This window comes from Dipodomys spectabilis, unplaced genomic scaffold, assembly GCF_019054845.1.
Source record: "Dipodomys spectabilis isolate Male_0828 unplaced genomic scaffold, ASM1905484v1 ptg000147l, whole genome shotgun sequence".
Classification (NCBI taxonomy): Eukaryota; Metazoa; Chordata; class Mammalia; order Rodentia; family Heteromyidae; genus Dipodomys; species Dipodomys spectabilis.
In genome coordinates this window covers 16,673,167-16,691,842 of record NW_024870824.1, presented here as the reverse complement: position 1 = coordinate 16,691,842, position 18,676 = coordinate 16,673,167, and the positions used below count along the sequence as shown (strand labels likewise).

Below are 18,676 nucleotides of genomic sequence, written 5' to 3'. Positions count from 1 at the left end.
GGCTGCCATTTGTCATCCTGGGCTGCCACTTTTCTTAGAGAAGGGAGCCTCTAATTCTCCTAACGCCTGCTTTGCCTTCTGCATGGGTGGTTATTTGTTGGTCTCCACGAGCCTTTAAACTTGGCCCAAACCAGTCACAGGGGAGTGGACTGCAGCCTCTTACCAGCTATGTTGTCTTTCCTGTTTGATTGCAGCCACATCTGGAGACCAGCCCAGCGGGAATCCTGCGCCAGGGGGCGCTCCTGCATCCAAGTCCTGCTGTGTCCAGTGAGGCCGGGTGCTGCAGTCAGAGGGCAGCGCTGTGCGAGGGCACGTTGCTCAGACCAGCGGAGAAGCTCACACCTTCTCAAGAAGCAAAGGGCTCATCGCAGGAGTTAAGAACTGGTGGAGAATTAGCCAACATGTCTTTTAGTGATTATAACTTTCGGTTTTTAGACTTAAACGCAGTCTATTGAAGCTGAGAGCTGGTGGATCCTGCCTGTAATCCTAGTTACTCAGAAGGCTGAGATGTGAGGACTGAGGTTTGAAGCCAGCCCAGGCAGGAAAGTCAGACTAGAGGTAGGATTCAAGTATATGCTAGCTGACCAAGTGCAAAGACCTGAGTTCAAGCCCCCAAACTGTGACACACAAAATCTGCATCTTTAAAGGGAGTAGTGGGGCCTTCAGGCCCTTCTTCAATTGCAAGGTTCTTTTTGCATTTCCCACAGGGATCTACACCCATGAAGCGACTCAGGCAAGGTGGGAAGACCTGGCCATCTTGCTCAATATGAGACAACTGTCTGAGGCCATTCTAGTGCCATTGTAGGCCTCCTGTGGGGTCCTAGCCATATCAAGGCCCATGACATAGCTGCCCCTCATGTCCACTCCCACGAATTCTCCTGCTCTCCCCAAGTCTGTCCATCCTGCAGACAGAATCCGCTGGTGATGCTAGCCCAGAACCCACTTTCTCCATGGTCACAAATATGTCTTTAAGAGCTGGTTTGCCTGAATTTAGTCCTAACAAGTTTCCCACATTGAGTCTAGCAGTTATATTTCTGTTTTGCCCTTATATAGTACTGGGGATCCAACTCAGGGCCTTGAACTTGCTAGGCAAGTACTCTACTACTTAACTCACAACCCCAGCCTTTTGCTTTTAGTTTGCATATTAAATACAGTCTTGAGCTAACTTTGTCTGAGTTGGTCTTGAATCATGATTCTCCTACCTCTACCTCCTGAGTAGCTAGGAATACAGGCATGATGTTTCAGTCTTTGCCTGTTTGTTTTCTTTCAGTAAGATATAATATATATATCTATATGTATATATAGATATAAATATTTGAGTTTAAGCCCTGGTACTGATAACACACACACACACACACACACACATACACACACACACACATTTTTGTGATACTGGGGTTTGAACTCAGGGCCTCACACTTACTTGGCTTGCTTGCTCAGTTGGCACTCTACCACTTAAGCCATGTCTATCATTCTACCACTTGAGCCACAGTTCTACTTCCAGCTTTTTTTGTGCTTAATTGGAGATAAGAATTTCACAAACCTTCTTGCCCCTGGTGGCTTTGAACTATAATCCTCAGATCTCAATCTCTTGAGTAGCTAGGATTAGAAGCATGAGCCACCAGCACCTTGCTTTGCTGGTTATTTAAACATGGAATCTCACAGACTTTTCTACCTTGTATGGCTATGAACCTTGATACTCCAGATCTCAGCCTTCTAGGTAGCAAGGATTATAGGAGTGAGCTACTGGGTCCTGGTCCTACCTTTGTCTTTGAGATAAAGGCTTGCTAAAATTTTTCCTTGGGCTGGCCTTGAAACTGTCCTTTCTATCTCTGCCTCCAAAGTAGCTAGGATTACAGTGATGAGCCACCCAGACAAGCATTGGTCTCTTAAGCTAAAGCAAATTATGTGTAGTGGTTAGGTGGAAGGGCAGGGAGGAAAAATAAATGACACTGAGGAACACGCAGGCATTTGTGCTGGCGGTGCTGACTCTGTCACGACAGTTCTGAGTCCCTGGGACAGTTTCATTCTGCGCTGTTCTCCTTCCCAGTCTCTCAGTGAGGCCTCATGCCTGCTAGGCCTCTCACGCAGGACTACGGCCAGCACACAGGTGCCATTACCATTGCTCAAGTGTTTGCCGTGTCCCAGCTACTGTGTGTAATTTACTCCGTCCTTGCAGCGGACCTACAGGGTAGAAACCATGACTAGCCCACTAAGTCCATGATGAGGAGCAGACTTGGAGACATTATAACTCCCGCCCAGGACATCAGCCAGAAAGGGGTGGAACAAAGACCCAAAGCAAAGCCGCTTTTGACCACAAAGGACCTTGGGAGTGCATCTCAGCAAATCCACCTGTCTCCAAGTCAGGGGAGCCAGGAACTAAGGAGGCAGTGTCCCAAGATCACAGGAGACACACATGTGATGGGAGCTGAGTCTTAAACACAGGGCAGGGCTTGAGAGCTGCCAGTCCTTGTACTTGGGAATTCCTGGCCAATGGGCCAGGCGCTGGCTATGAACAGAGTGGTCCCAACTTCTGGAGCTTATTTTCTTTTTAACCAGTTAATACAGTAAGGGGTAATCTAGTGAGCCATCACACCGTCCCTCAGGATGCTCGCTCATGCCAGGGAGCTCTGCCCTGAAGTTCAAACACCTTCCTTATTCACTTTAATGGGAAAAGCAATCCATTTCCTTCCAACATATTACACCTAACTGCTGAGGATGTTTATGTATGTCATGACATCTTGCAAATAGTGTGCTGTAACAGAGGGGGAATGGGCTCTTGTTTGCAAGTTGTTCTGCCTGATGCTTTCATCTCCTGGGAGCTCATGGGTTTCTTGTGCAAGACTGCACTTGAAGATAAGGTTAAAGAGTTGGGGTGCAGCTCAAAAGTAGAGCACTTGTCTAACGTGCAAGGTACTAGGTGTGATCCCTGGTACTGCAAAATATGAAAAAATAAGCACACAAAAAAGCTTTAGAGCAAAATAAGGGTTAAACTTGTTTTAGCATGAGGAAATCTCCTCCTCTCTCTCTCTCTCTCTCTCTCTCTCTCTCTGTCTCTCACACACACACATATACACACACCCCTCTAAATCTTGGTAGAGGCTGTTTGTTTGTACCACCTATTGGCACTATGTCCACGTAGCACCCATATCAGATTTGCTGTCCATGGACCTTTGAATAGAAATAGTTGTGTCACTGTGAACTGAAACCTTCCTTTGTGTAAATATACCTTAGAGCACATTTATTTAGTGAGCCTGTGTGAAATAGCTGGTTCATCAAAACAAGGAAGTCTTTGTTCAGGAAATGGTAGAATTTTCTAAAGAGTCTTGGTCAGAAGGCACAAATGGATGACCTCTGGAGTGACTGGAGTGGTAGATAGCGCACCAGGCTAAGCAAGAGCAAGGCCGAGTTCAAATCCAGTACCGAGCAAATAAAAAAGAAGGCATTTTAGTGGAAGAGCTGTTATGCAAGGCAAGCCTGAAGAGTTACTATGAACTCTGAAAAGTGTGAAGGAAGAAGGAAGAGCCAACCAAGAGTTTTGGTGAGGTCAGGGCTAACCCTGAGTGAGTCTGGGTGTGGTTGTGCACACTTGTACACTCAGGACTTGAGAGGCAGAGGCAGAAGGATCTTGAGTTGGGATCAGACTGGATTAAGCAGTGAAATACTGTTTCAAACACAAACAAAAAGCCTGGCACTGGTGCAGAGATTCATGCCTGTAATCCTAGCTACTCAGGTGGCTGCGATCTAAGGATCCTAGTTGAAGCCATTTCCAGGCAGACAGATCTGAGAGACTAGCAAAACACTAGAAGCAGAGATGTGGTTCAAGTGGTAAAGCACTAGTGTTGGGCAGGAAAAGCTAAGTCAAAGTAAAGTATATGGTCCTGAGTTCATACACACACACACACACACACACACACACACACACACACACACACACACACACACACACACACACACACACACACACACACACACACACACACACACACACACACACACACCCTTGGCTGGGGTCTTCTCTGACAAAGCAACACTGGGGCTGGAGTCTCTTCTTCATTTTTGTAGCTAGAACACCCCTTGATGACTTCATAGGACCAATAAAGAAAGACACGTCTGGGCAGGGCTGGGGTGGCATTTTCTCTTTAATCTCCATAGTGTATTTGTTAGGTTTATTTATAAGCAGATCACTTCACTATTTACAGTACATGAGCATAGAGATTCTACAGTTTTTGTGATGTAAACAATGACCCCACAGTGGGAGCTTGAGAAGAGAAGCCAGTTCTGAAGTATTTACAGACGTTAAAATAGAACTTTATACTCACAGAATAACAAGACATAGAGCAATTTGGTTAAATCATCTATGAAACTATAGAATCTGACAATGTACAAATACAGGAAAACATTTTCTCATTTAGAAGGTAAGACAGACAAATCACATCAGAAATAAAATAGAGACGATGACAACCACAATAATTAAAAGCAAAGAAGGTTTCTTCCTTGCCTCTTACAGATAAATTATTCATATAAATAAGGACACAACCCAACAAAATGGAAAAAATATATAAAAATCCTCTACCAATTAAAAAAAATAGCAAAACTAAAAACTCGATTCTCAATCATTAGCAGTGTCCTTTAAAAAATTAAAATTTAGCGTTCTATTATAAATAACAAAGCAGATGTGTCCCTCTGTGTAGGTGAAATTCTTGCACCTTTCTCAAGAAATGCATCAATGTAATTACACACACACACACACACACACACACACACACACACACACGGCCTTTCACCCACTCACCCCAGGCTGTAGTTACCTTGTTGAACTTCCTAATAAATAATGCCCCTACAGCAGTAACCCCAGGGATGGCCACGCTTCTCAAGTGTAGCCATTCCCTCGTTTGACCCTGTCGCAGAGCCAGAGAAAGCCCTGACTCCCTATTGCTCAGAATTCTCTAGGCTGGATAGTCACATCAAGAGAAGAGGATTTTCAGTCCAAGATTTGGAAATGCTGGCAGGGATCACCTTGCCCAGTCAAGTAAGGCTAACTACAGACACCATCTCTGGAAAACCAGCACTGGGAGCAGGATCTCATATTGATTTCCACACTGGCAGCTGCCCCAGCCAAAGCTTACCACATGGCACTGGAGGTGAGGGGTGTGAGTGTGAATTCTGGAAGAGCTTGCCCTGAGCCGGACTTCTGCATGGTCATCCGTCCCAGAAACCACCTGGAAGTCCACATGGTCCACTGCCCTGTTCCACACACCCGCGATCACACTCCATGTGAGACTGCCAACCTGTTTCAATTGGAATCAGAATGTACCCCAGGAAACAAAGTTGGGAATCGTTTATGACTTTTTATTCCTAACACAAAAACATTGGACAAGATTTTTAAAAGTACAAAAAAAAAAAAAAAACCCAAACAAAAACTCAGAAAGATCCATTGGCTATTTGGGAGACCGTGTCAAAGGTCATGAGAGAGCCCTCCCTTCCCCATCCCCCATCCACACACACAACCTCTCTGTTCCGCAGCAGTAGAACGGGGGCCAGCTAGCAGAGGGTCACTGAGGGAGGCCCGCTGCCAGCGCTGACCGTAACTACAGGAGACCTCTCCTGTACACAGGGGCCACTCCCATCTGCTCTTCCCACAGGATAGCTAGTGCATTTCTTAGAGTGCATGAGTCTAGTGACTGCTTCTAGAATCTTCTAACCCTTTGGTGTTAGAGTGAGCTCTGAGCACACCCACAGTTCGTTCATGCCAGTGCATGTCATTCACAGATTAGTGCAGGTGGCAAGGTGGCAGGCCAAATGGCTGGATTTGTCCACCGTCTCCGTGGCTGGTGGATGCAGCCTTTGGCCACTAGATGGCGACCACATATAGATAAGGCAAAGTGTGCAGAGGTGGACACTGACCAATCCCCTCACAAGGACACAACACAAGGCCTGCAAAGCAGAAAAGGAGGCTTGTTAAGGCTTCCTTGGAGACTCCTTTGACTAAAGTACAGGATGGAGAGGCTCAAGTCACATGAACACCTCTTGGAGGCGCTGCCACACAGCACAGGAATTACCCGCCTACAAAACTATATTTTCCAGGCCCAGCATCTGGGCAGGTGGTGTCTTTTTGTATTCCTTCTGGACATGCCAGGCATTCTGAAGAAATTCTGAAAATCTGTCCCACAAAACGCGAAGGCCCCGCCACCACTGCTTTACCACTAAAGAAACAAGAAGCCAAAAGCCGCCCAAAACATATGCAGCGTGATCCGTGCCTCCTGCTGTCCCATATGCTTTACAGTCGCTTAAAGAAATGTGTGAAAGTGCCGGAGTTAAACCATTTGGGAACAAAAAGTGTATTGCTAGTATTGTCTGAGAACAAGACAGAGACAGCCAAGCGGTCACAACATTCAGATTAAACGCTGTTCAGTAGGGACGATGCCAAAACGAACATGAGATTGGAATATTGTCACCTCACCCAGCTGGATCCCCACGATAAACTATGGCTTGAATCTGTCCCAGCAAGCTGGCCTCCTCACATAAGCCAGCTCAGCCAGGACTATGTGGACTGACCCTGCGGCTGGCTGGTGACCTTGAAGAAAACCCTCCCTGTGAAGGGATGGAGCTTCATGAGGAGCAATGGGCCCCCTCTTCCAGTACAGGAATGCAGCTGTCACCCAGCTGTTGCAGTTGCTAGCTCGGCAAACTGGAGCCTAAGGTCACACCTCAAGGAAGAGACTGGAGTTTCTAGCTCCAAAATGGCTTAGCTGATTTAAATGATTTGCCCAACAAACCATTTCAATCAGCGGGGCTGATTTCAGCCTTTCTATAAACATAGTGTTAAGAGAGAAATCCATTATTCCAGCAGAGACAAAAAAGGTCCTGGCCCTAGGTGGGTTTCCTTCTCCTGTCTCATCCCCGCCCTCTTCCTGAGCCCCATGGCAGTCTCTGAGAACATTTCATGCAGCCTAAGGAGACAGGCATCTGCCACAGGAGAAACAGCCAGCCTACAGGGCGGGGCCTTTCTCAAAGTGCTATGATTGGCTAGTGCAAAGTTGCCTCAGCCTGAAATGGGCCCCAGGGGCTCCTCCCACCTCTATTTGCTGTAGGTCAACGGCATCACTGGGCATGTGGGTTACCAGCTCCCAGGCTCTCCCTTCCTTTACCCTGTACCTCCAGAATCTGCAAAACAACCCTGGAGTCCATCTCTAGAAGCAAGCCCCTTAGGGGCTCTAGGACCTGCTTTCCCATATTGCACTGGCATTTGAAGGCTTCCTCCTTTCCCTAGTGAGGGAGAGGTCCTTCTTCTTTGGCCAACAGAACTATTAGGTTCACTTGATTTGCTATTACACATTCCATTTCTCTCCTTAGTCACATCTCACCCTGGGATATGGTCTTCACTGAACTGGGGCAACTGCTGAATCTCAAATGTGAAGAATAATACCACAGTGTTGACCTCCGCCAGTCCGATCAATACATCCTCAGAGTTGATTCTCCAGGAGTTACAGAGGAGTACCCCATCTCTCAAGATGTGGGCTCAGCTGAGTGAAGTGAAACTGAGTGCAAGGCTTGGAATAGTCCACACAGGACTGGGCTGCCCACCAGCCAAGGCACACACACATATGTATGCATGCATGTATATATGTATGTATGTGTATACATGTGTATGTGTGAATGAGACATTGCCCTCAAAAAGCCCACAATCAAGGCTCTAGGCCAAAGACATCATGTGTGTGTGTGTGTGAGTGAGTGTGTGTATATATACGCACGTGTGCACACATGCACCTATCCTGGACTTGAACTCAGGACCTGGGTGCTGTTGCTTTGCTTTTTTGCTCAAGGCTAGTACTCTACCACTTGAGCCATATCTTCACATCTGGCTTTTTGTTGGTTAGTTAGAGATAAGAGTCTCATAGACTTTTCTGCCCGGCTGGCTTAAACTCATAATCTTCACATCTCAGCCTCCTGAGTAGCTAGAATTACAGGCATGAGCCACCAGTGCCTGGTGCATCTCTTTCGCGTCAGGATTGGGCAATGGCTCTGTGGCTGGGAGCGTTCCTCTCTTCCTCCACCTGTACCCGGAGCCCTGGTGCCTGTTCTGGCATGCTTCAAGATGGTCGGGCAGACGCAGACAGCAAGGGGTGCTTCTTGGCTCAAAGCACTTCTCTGGTTGGGGACACTAGGGTGGGGTCGGGCTTGGGGTTCTCGCTGCAGTCCATCCACTCATATTTCTTTACCTCTTTGATGCATTTTCCTTCAGTAGCCAGAGTCCCCAACAGCGGGGAGTCTGACTCAGCCTTGTACCGACTGAGGAAGGAGGTGGAAGAATGCCACTTAGCGGCTGGACCGGACATTTCTGGCAAACGCCAACATGGCACAGATACAGCGGCGAGCCCGCTCTGCCTGGCGGCAATCACTCGGTCTACAGGAAGCTGGATGGGGCCCACAGCATGGAGAGCCAACGCTAGGACAGCCAGGACAGCGCTACGAGGAGATGGTTGCCAAGGGCGTCTGCTCCCTCTGGGTTACCCCACCATGTGGTGGGGAAGAGACCCAGGTGGACCAGTCCACCTGAGGGGCCTGGGCATCTCCTGGTAACTGCCACACAGCACCGAGTGGGCTTCCAGATGGAGAGGGTCTGCTGGGTGGCTCAGCTTTAGAACTGGCAGGCTTTCTGCGCAGGATGGCAAACAGAGACCCAGCGGCTGCCCTTGATGCGCACCTGCTCCATCCTCTGCCTGGTGAGGCTCCTGCAGTGCTCAGGGCCAAGGCCTCAGAGACCTCGAGTGCCTGGGAAGGAACCGATAGGAAAGGGAAGAGGGAGAGACTCATCCTTCACTGGCAAGTTGGGCTGCTTGGCAGCCACCAGGCCAAGGCGGGGCCCCTGGCCTCATCCAATGGAAGAAGAGGAGGAGGGGCTTTGGGATCCTTTGGACAAGGGCTTCCATAGTCTGAGACCCAGGGAGGAAGAGGACTTAGCAAGATTACAAAATGCTCTCCCTGTCAGGATGGGTCAGAACTCCCCCAACTCTCAGACTCTGAATTGAGTTTCAGTTTCCTCCCTCCTGTAACCAGGTCTTAGTAAAGGCAGACGAATCTCAGTTCTCTTGTGTTCCATGACCATGGAACAGAACATGTGTCTACCATGTGCTGGGCAGTGAACAGCTATATGGGAATTCACAATGATTGAGTCTGTGCTGTGGAAGTCCCTCTTCTGGTCTATCCTAATAAGCCTGCCTTCCTCAGATGCGCTCCTAGCCCCTCACCCCTTATGGTTGTATGGGAAAGTAGGATTAGGAGTCTTGTGCCAAAGAATGACTGTAGGGACATTTTCTCTCATAGATCAGGACATGACAGTCAGAGACGGGGCAAAAGGAAACCTCGCTAACATATGGTTCTGTATGAGTGATAGAAATCTTCCAAAGATGAAACTGGGATATCAAATAGATTAAAGTGCAGTCAATTAATATTGACTTCCAAGAGCACTACGCTGAAGATTCCCACATGTCTAGGCTTCAAAAACAGTAGTTATGTCTGCCTCAGAAAAGAAGGTAGGAGCAGAGGCCAAGCATGCGCCACCTCATGCTCGATTCTGTCCCTCTGTTGTTGGAACCTGGCTAATTCTCCCCCTCAGCTCATTCCTTTTTGGGGAATTTAACTGATAACACTCAGGAGCTCAAACACCCTAGTTCTGCTAAACCTGTCTCCTTCTGGCCTTATCCAAGAGTGCAAAACATGCTCACTCCTCAAGACAAGATCATGGACTCTGTTTCCCTTCTGAGGTATTAGATAACCTTTTTAACAAAGTGAACTACCAAATCTCAAAGGACTAGACCTGGTATTAGCCAATAGACTAATTTAGCATGTTTAGTTTCTAATGAGTTAATTTTCATACTTTTTTTTTTTTCAAAAGCACCAGAACCTTTTAAAAAGGTTCTCCAAGACTCTAAGGTATACAAGGCATGGAGAAGCTACTGCTCTGGGCAAAGCAGAAGGGCTACACAGGCCCTGCAAGGCCTTCTGTCCCTTAGGAGCCCAAGACACCCATGAAACACCATGTAGGACCTGGCATGAACAGCAGTCAAGATCAAAGCTTCCCAAGACAAGCCGATTAGAATGCTCTCTCTGTGGCCGGTAAGAGACGGCCTGGCCTTACGCTTCCCAGCCTTGGACCTCCTCCTCTCCCTGGCCCTGCCCCACCAACATAAATTTACAGGCGAAGGAAAGGGAAAGACAGCTGGAGGGGCTGGTGTCTGTCCCCAAAGGATGAATGCTCCCAGACCACCTGACTGAACATGCCTCTTCAGTGTGCCTCTACGCCCTGAGGCAAGCCACAGAAACACACTGGATCAAAGTTAAGGGCCACCCAGCACATGCTAGGGCTTGAATTCACCTAAAATGCTTATGAGTCAACTGCTTATTAACTCCCACTGGAGCCCTTGGGCTTCTGATCTATTGCCCAACTTAGCCAAGCTCACCTGGACCACTCCCTGAGTTGTCCATCTTTACCCCAGCCACTGCAGCAAGAGGCACAAGCCTGGTGTGGATTGCTGCTCTACCTGCTCACAAAGCATGGGACCTTGAGCAAGACATGCCACCTCTCAGGGACCTGGGGGACAGGACTAATGCAGATCACCCCCCCCCCCCCGACCTTACAAGGCACTCGAGGCTCTGAGCACTTACAGGAGCACTAAGCATGAGCTGGGCAGGAGATGTAACTTGACCCAAACTTGCTCAAAATAAGAGACAAGGGCAGGGCTTGGAGAAGATGCCTAGAAAGCTCTCTCCACCATGCCTGGCTGTAGTTGTAGCCTCTGCTTCCTGGGGACCTGAACAGCAGCGACCCAGCATCTCCAGGGCAATCTGGCCAGGGGAGCGGCACAGCTCAGTAGCAAACACCTCATGACAGTGCACAGTTAAAAAAAAAAAAATTGAGGAAGCAATACAAGAACCCCAGGTACAGTGCATCTGAGCCGTAAATACATTATTTTAAGGATATACTTTTTTGTTCTTCCATTAAAAATGAGTTTATAGTCCTGATTCTATTCACAAAGAGCAAGTTCATCAGCACACACTACAGACAGATGCTACAGGGAACACAGGGCGAGTTCTACAAGAGGAAGTCAGTCGGGCAGGAGGGGCAGAGGGCGACTGAACCAGCACTTCGAGGCACACCCAGGACAGCCTACTGGAAGCGAGGTCACTAATGCGGCAGTAGAATGTCAACACCATGGAAACTCACAGACAGAAGCAGCTTTGTTCAATGTAAACATTGATTTTTTTTAAAGGAAAGAACAGCAGTTCCAAGTCTCGCTCGCTCGCTCGCTCTCATGTGTGTGCTCTCACGCTTGCTCGCTCACTCTCCTTCTCATATACTTATTTCTTTGAAAACGTAAACATATTGGAAGGGCCTTGTCTGAGGTATTGAGGTATTCCTCGAAGGTTAAGGCTGTTATCAATGCAGGCTCTGCTGGGCCTCTTTCAGTAAGCTGTCAAAATCCATGGCTTCATACTTGCTTTTCCCAGACGTGGGAAGGACCTCTTCTGAAGTGGGATCTGGGGGTCATCGAGAGAAGGGAGTAAGACACTTGACAGAGGCCAAGGAACTGATGCATCTTCCGGGAAGGGTGGGCCCCCTGGAGTGAGCGTGGCCCAGGAAGTCAGACGCTGGGGATGAGCCCCGAGCCTCCACTGCTGTCTTCCCAGTGACAAGATGACATCTCTGCTGTGCCACCAATGTCTCAAGGCTTCACGACCCTGTTTGTAAAGGGGGCTCTGAACTAGGGCACCTTCAAACTCTTTTCCGGCCAACATTCTAGAATTCTACTTCCTCTGATTCTTTCCACCATTAGTAACCCGTTGCTGAGTCACAAAAGGGACACTAACAAAACTGGAATCTCTGTTGTGTATAGACAGGGAAGCTGAATCCCATACAAAGAACTGGGAGCCACCTAGGTCTCTGATAGTCAGCCCTGTACCATGTAAAGTTGTACTTTACATAATTATTTCTTCATTGTACTTCCTTTTCTACACCAGCTTGCCCCTAAATGGCAAGGGCACGAGGGTGGTATTGTTACACTGTGGTCCATTAGTGGGCAGAGCTGCTGCCTGGGCAGAAGTCACCAAAGAATAAATGGTCCTTCAGGGACAGAGCATCAGAATAGCAGGATAGCCATGGTTCTGCTAGCTGTGAGCACAGGGCACCTGCTCAGGAGCATGAGGAGCCTGACATTCTGTCTTTGGTCCCAGGACACGGAAAAAAAGCAAGATGGTAGAGTTAGGCAATGTCTCTGTGGAATTCTATCGATCAGCTGGCACTCTGGCTTGGATGAGGGGCTCTGTATCCAAGAAGGGCTTTCAGATTGGGTAGCATTAAAGAAAGCTACTCTCCCTCATGCTCTGGGCTAATGGGGCCATGCGTGCTTACCATAGTCAGTGTATCTGGGCCAGCGGAAGTGCTGGAGTCCTCCATAGCTCAGCTGCAAGGAAGGCTCGTGGTGCTTCCTCAGTGTCCCACCATTCCTCAGAGAGAGTGCTGCGTGCTCAGAACACCGGTAGGTAATGAAGCCATGCTTCTCACCTCTGTGGGGAGAGGACAAGGGGGGAGGGGTGCTTCTAGACCAGCCTAGTAGATGTAAACTGCCAAAAGCCACCTCGATTCAGTACCCATGTCACATGCATCCTCCCCCAGAGATAAGCCATGAGGCCAAGCACAGTCCATTTAATGAGGGAAAGCAGAGGAGCCGATTTGCTCAGGGTCTGCCAGGTACTGGCCATTTCGCACTGTGCCACATCCTCTTCACAGGACCTTGTGATGTGGGCGCTGTCATATCTACCTCCCTGGGAGGAAACAGGTTTTGTGCAGCTCTGTGGAATGCAGGACCCCAGGTCTCCCCAATGCTAAAGTAAATGGTCCTAGTTTTTCCACATCCTTGCCAACATTCCTCCTCTTCTTCCTCCTCCTCTCTCCTCATCTCCCTCCTCTTCCTTCTTTTGGAAGTAAAAGGGTTTTGCAATTGCTAGGCAGGTACTCTATTACCTGAGAGAGGCCTCCAGCTATTTTATTTGCTTTCCTTGTTTGAATAAGATTTCAAATTTATGCCTGAGTGAACCTAGACCATGACCCTCCTATTTACACTTTCTGGAATGAGAGGTGCAAGCCAGGTTTTATTGGTTGAAATGAATTTTCATGGACTTTTTGACAGGATTGGTCTTGAACCATGATCCTCCCAATCTCAGCCTCTGAGTAGCTAGGATTACAACCTGGCCTGGCTTGTTTATTTCAATAGTAGCCATCGTCATAGGCAGGAAGTGTGTAAAGAGATTATTTTCTTGCTAAAGCTTTTTATTAAGTCAGAATTTTAAAACTCTAATACCTTAGTTTGCAGATGTACTGGAGATACTTTAGAAATATTTCAAAATTGGCAAAGCTTTGACATCTCAATTACATATTCACAGGTAACTAGTTTTTTGGCTTTTTTTTTTTTTCAGAGTCCCTGACAGATAAAACACCGCTTCTCTGTGTTCATCAGGAGAAAGCTAAGGTTGCCCAGTAGAATGGAGGCCTGAGCCTCAGACTGTGAGCTTCCTGGGGATGCAGCATGAGTGACAGCACAGACAGACCCGGATGCTAGTGGGTCTTCAAGCTGCCGAAGGCCAATCGCTGCCCTGTGTTGTCTCTGGCACAAAGGCCCTGAAGCGGATTTGGGGCTCCACTTATTGCTCTGCCATCAAGCCACTGCTCTGGTAACCTGTCTGACTCCCCCAAAGAGGAGAGCACTAGAAAGAGGAGAGAAGGAGCTACCTGTGAGCCTAGCTACTCAGGAGGCTGAGATCTGAAGACTGAGGTCTGAAACTAGCCTTGACAAGTCCGTGAGACTTGTCTCAACAATCAACCCACATAAAGCCAGAAGTGGAGGTGTGGCTCAAGTGGGAGAGCACCAGCCTTGAGCCAAGGGAGAGAGCCCAGGCCCTGAGTTCAAACCCTAGTATGGCCCAAAAGAAGAAAGAGAAGGGTGGAACCCTTGGGTAAAATGCACAGAATCGGCCAAGAATTCAGCACTATGTCTCTGACCATGGTCCTTGTCCTTGTCCCTGTCCTTGTCCTGGTCCTTGTCTTTGCTTTCTGGGTCTAAGCTCTCGATTGTGTTACATTTGTGCCATGCATCTCCTCAGGCCCTTTCTGCGTGCCCAGTCCTGAGTGGGCGCCTGCGTCCCTCCAGACCTCACTTACCTCTTACTTCTTGTCAGCACCTGGCACTCTACAATCTCTCCAAACACCTCAAAGCGCCTCTTCAGCTCTCTCGAACTCATATCGCTGGAGAGATTCCGAACGTATACCATGCGGCCTTCGCCCTGCTCGAGAGGGAACAGAGAGCGACCTGATCATTGCTCCCTGTCCACGCGAGAACGCCCATTGCTGTCAGGGTGCTGAGGGGAGCTGCGTTGGAGGAAGCGCGTGCGCACTGGTGGAGAGGAAGGGCTTCACCCCGAGAGGTGCCGGCCTGGCCCAGCGCTCCCGCACTTGGATTTCCAGTGGGCCTGCGAGCTGCAGAGTCGCACACTAGGTTACTGGAGGCTATCTTTGGGCGTGCCAGGACAATGAAGCAGAACCGTATCACAGGCACTGGCCAGGAAGCCACCTGCAGGAGCGCTCCGTGCTGCCGGTGGTGCCCAGGCAGCCTGGCAGTGCAGTGGAGCCCGTGTGGTTCAGACAGGTTTTCTCTGGAAAAGGCAGAGCCAGCATCTCCCGGGCCGGCCCAGCCCCGCATCACAGGGGACAGGAGGAAACCCAGGCCCAGGCTCCACGCGGGGCCACAGCATCGGTCACAGGGCTCTGCATCCCACGTCACCATCTCCTCTCAGCGTCCGAGTTTCGCCGGCCCTTTCCTGGGCTGGCTGCAATGCCCCGGGCGCTGGGAGTCCTTCTCCTCCGGTTGGGCCTAGGAATTGGGGGACGCCTCTTCCCCACCCCCTAAGGACCTCCTGCTCCTCCTGACAGTCCCAGCCACCTGCTTGCTCAGACATCTCAGCCCGGGCATCATTCGTGTCACCCTGCTTGGTGCAGGCCTCACTGCCACCGTGTCTTTGTGTGGAGTCGCGTGTCTTTCTCTCTTCTGCCTCAGTGGTGGGACTGGAGCCTCATCCATCTCGTCCGTCACCCCGTCACCCAACTGACAAATGACCGGCCACCCCGGGATCCAAGAAGCTGCTCTGTGCTCAGCCTGTGTGTAATTCTGGGGTTCACATCCCTCACGAGTCCCCTGTCCCTCAAAGCACCACATCCAATGGTTGCACATCATCTAATTGCTCTCTGTCCATTGTTCCTGCCTCCCTCCCTTCTTCCCGGAGGCTGGATGGAGCTGCCTGCTTGGCCTCGGCCGCAGGTCTGGCCATTGCTCCATGCTCAGCGGTGTGAGCAGCCCCGCAAGGCCGGGCGCTTCGGATGGACTCTGGGAGGGGAGCAGGGAGGGGGTCCGGGAAGATAGAAGGGGCTCCCGTGGTCTTTGAACCCTGACCAACTTGGGAAGGTCCTTAGGAAGCACAAACCCCCAACTGTGTCAGCTACCCATGAGGACGCTGGGCCCAAGGAAGCGAAGGCCCACCGAAGTCTCCCTGAAAGGGGCGGCGGGACTGGCTTGTGGCCGACTCGGCCTGTGTCTATTTCCCCCGCTATCACCATCTGCCTCTCTGCCTTCTCAAGGCACCTGAGCCGAGCCCTAAATTGATACCAACTGCATACTTCACGGCCATTCTACTGGCTGGGCTTCGCATGGCCTCGCCCTGGAGGGCTGCGGGTGGATCTTGGGGTTTTTTAAGGGGAGAAACACAGCGTGTCCCATGGGCAGACACCCCCTGCCCTCCAGCTCACCCCATGCACTCTGGACTCGGCCCCATCACTTACAATGGCCTTTTCCCGCCGCTTCGTGGCGTGACGGATGCTTGGCCTTCCATCCGAACAGGGCCCTCGGCTCTCACATCTGTTAGTGAACAAGCACAGCACAGACACTCAAGGGCTGTGGCAGAGCAGGTAAGGAGTCAGCCCCCCAAGACAAGGGCTTCTCTAGGGTAGAAGTACCCTGTCTCCCTCCTTCAGAGCCCAGATTCCCTTCAGCCATGGCAGCCCAGGGCTGCTAGGGACCTGACGCCAGGGACACTGCCTTCTGCCAGCGTTGGGTGCCCATTTTCTGCCTCTCCTGCCATTGGAGGCGGGGGAATTATGCTCCCCTCTTTTCCAAATGTGAGGTTCAGCTCAAGATAGATTTTTCCTAAAACTAGGAAGAGAACAAGTCAGTGCTAGAAGCGAGTCCTCCGCTCAGGATCCACTGGCTCACACTCTAGCCAGGGCCGGCTCTGCCCATCACAGCGCTGTGCCACCCGACCACTGTCCTGCTAAGCTCTGCAAAGCCGAGCCTCTCCCCTCCTCCGTGGGCCCACGCTTCATTCCACCCTCACTCCTCCAGCCCGAATCCTGGAGAAACACAGCTCAGAACCTCCCGGCACATGGGAGGCCGAGGCTGGAAGACTGCTAAACTGCACGCCAGCCTGGACTACAAAGCGAGCAACTTAAGTACAGGCACACAGGCCCTTAGAACTGAGCAGTCCATGTTCCATTCCTGGCTCTACCATGTCCCTGCTGGGCGGCCCTGGTCCAGGTCCATCAGCCCTCTCATCTGTCAAACAGGGGTCGTCACCCATGTCTCCTTCCGGGCTATCTGTGAGGCCTAAGCCAGAAAAATGCACATGAATGCCCAGCCTAAGATTCGTTCTGTCAGATGTTTGCTCTGTTTTTCTATTGAACCTTTCTGAGCCTCCACTTATTCATCTGTAAAATGGGATCAAGAGGCAGGTGAGTCTTGCAAATATGAATGTGAGGCTCAGATAGACTGATGGAAGGGGCACGTGGCATGGATGGTGACAGACTGACAGAAGGGATGTGTGGTGTGCATACATTAACATAGAATAGTACACGCTGGGCATGGGGGTGCATGACTGCGGTCCCAGGATTCAGAAGGAAGAGATCTTGAGATCTTGTCTCAAAATTAAATCAACTACTATAAAATAAAGGATTATCCTTTGTAACAGTGCTGGCCAACCTCTTTTGAGTGAGTGCTGGGAGAGGAAGGACCTTGAAGATGATGGAGAATTTGGTTTGTGCCGTTAAACCAGTCTCAAAGTACTTGTTGTTGATGCTAGACAGGGCAGTGTGGAGGAAACAGACCTGAGGAGGCTGAGTGGTTACCAGGTTGGTCAGATACCAAGCCTTGCCTACAGCTGAGCAGCCTTGGAGATAAGCAGCCCTCTGCTCCGTGAGCGCAAACAGCCAGGCCTGCATCCAGTCCACTCTCAAGAAGAGAAAAAGGAAGCCGGTGCTGGTATCTCAATGCCTGTAATCATAGCTGCGCAGGAAGCTGAGATCTGAGGATCACAGTTCAAAGCCAGCCTGGGCAGGAAAATCTATAAGAATTGTATCTCCAATAAACTTCTCAGTAAAAGCTGGAAGTGGACTTGTGGCTCAAGTGGTAGAACATTAGCCGCAGGGACAGAGTCCAGAGTTCAAGCCCCAGGACCAGCACTAATAACAATAACAACAACAGCAATAAAATTTAAAAAGGAAGAGCTAAAGAGTGAACAGGTGGAGTCCTGGGGAGTCTCAGTTCTTTAGAGGTTCATGTAAGAATGCAAACACACTCAAAGCTCAGGTTGGGTAGGAAGAAGAGGCCGGGATCTCCAGCGTGGACCATGGGGACCAGCTTCAACATCAGGAGAATGTCAGTAGTGTTCTGAGCCAATTTTCACACAGGACACTGTCTCGCGTGGAGCCTGTGTAGTTGATCCCAGCCAAGCAAGGCTAAAACTGAACCCTGACTGCAAAAGAGACCACAGGCAGTGCTACCTCCTGGGAAGGAAGCACAGAGCCAGAAAGAGAGACTCAGACAGGTCTGCCACCGGGGCTGTGACTGCAGCCCCCGCTTATTCAGAAGAAGGGCCGGCTGAGAAGTCGCTCTGAGGACAGAAGACTGAGGGCTTCTTCACAGTGGACTGTGGAGAGCCATGAACCTGCTGAACCTGATGCTCATGCACAACTTAATGGGGAGAGAAACTTGGCTCTCATGCGATCATCACGCTGTCAAGAGGCCTTGGTAAAGATGTGTGAATACAAAGCTGAATTTTCCTAAGAAACTCTGGTCTCAGATATGGAACTCCACCTTCCCCTTCCACAGAATCAGACATTCAGGATGGTCCGGGCTCAAACGGCTCTGCTCTGGACCCAAGAGCACCATCTAGTGGCCATCCAGGTGCAGCCCAGACCCAGGATATGGGAACCTGCACCCGCCCTTCTCCAGCCTTCCCTAGGAAGAGACCTCTGATCTGAGAGAAGCAACTGTGCCCTATAAAACCTGCCAAGCCTCTGTGCCTTCTGCCTGGCTGCGTGGCTGACTCTTGGACTGGCTCTCTCTCTCATGGTTCAGTGCACAAAGATGGGGAGAGTGAACATGGCAAATCGTTCCTCCGCTGGGCTGAGAGGCCCAGCTCACTGTCCAACACTACCAACACACAACTCAGCAGGACCCAGACACTGGAAGAAGCCCGATCATGGCCTTAACTGGGGTATTTTTTGCTACACACATTGGAATTGTGCTCATCCTTCTTTAACGTACTAATAGCATACACGTTTTAAGTATGTGGG

The 18,676-nt window shown here is 50.0% G+C and overlaps 2 protein-coding genes across 3 annotated transcripts in view; one reads left to right on the top strand and one right to left on the bottom strand.

Moving 5' to 3' along the window:
- Pde6a (phosphodiesterase 6A) overlaps positions 1–271 on the top strand; it is a 79,162-nt gene extending 78,891 nt beyond the window's left edge. Inside the window, exon 22 of the mRNA XM_042692089.1 lies at positions 195–271. Coding sequence (XP_042548023.1) covers positions 195–271 — 77 coding nt within the window. The remainder of the gene's footprint in view (positions 1–194) is intronic.
- A 10,365-nt stretch (positions 272–10,636) lies between these two features.
- Ppargc1b (PPARG coactivator 1 beta) overlaps positions 10,637–18,676 on the bottom strand; it is a 106,382-nt gene continuing 98,342 nt past the window's right edge. For both annotated transcript variants that reach the window (XM_042692232.1, XM_042692233.1), the window contains 4 exons: positions 15,890–15,965; positions 14,219–14,340; positions 12,413–12,567; positions 10,637–11,541 (listed from right to left, as the gene is read on the bottom strand). In XM_042692232.1, the coding sequence (XP_042548166.1) occupies positions 11,441–11,541; positions 12,413–12,567; positions 14,219–14,340; positions 15,890–15,965 (454 nt within the window). In that variant the 3' untranslated portion in view covers positions 10,637–11,440. The remainder of the gene's footprint in view (positions 11,542–12,412; positions 12,568–14,218; positions 14,341–15,889; positions 15,966–18,676) is intronic.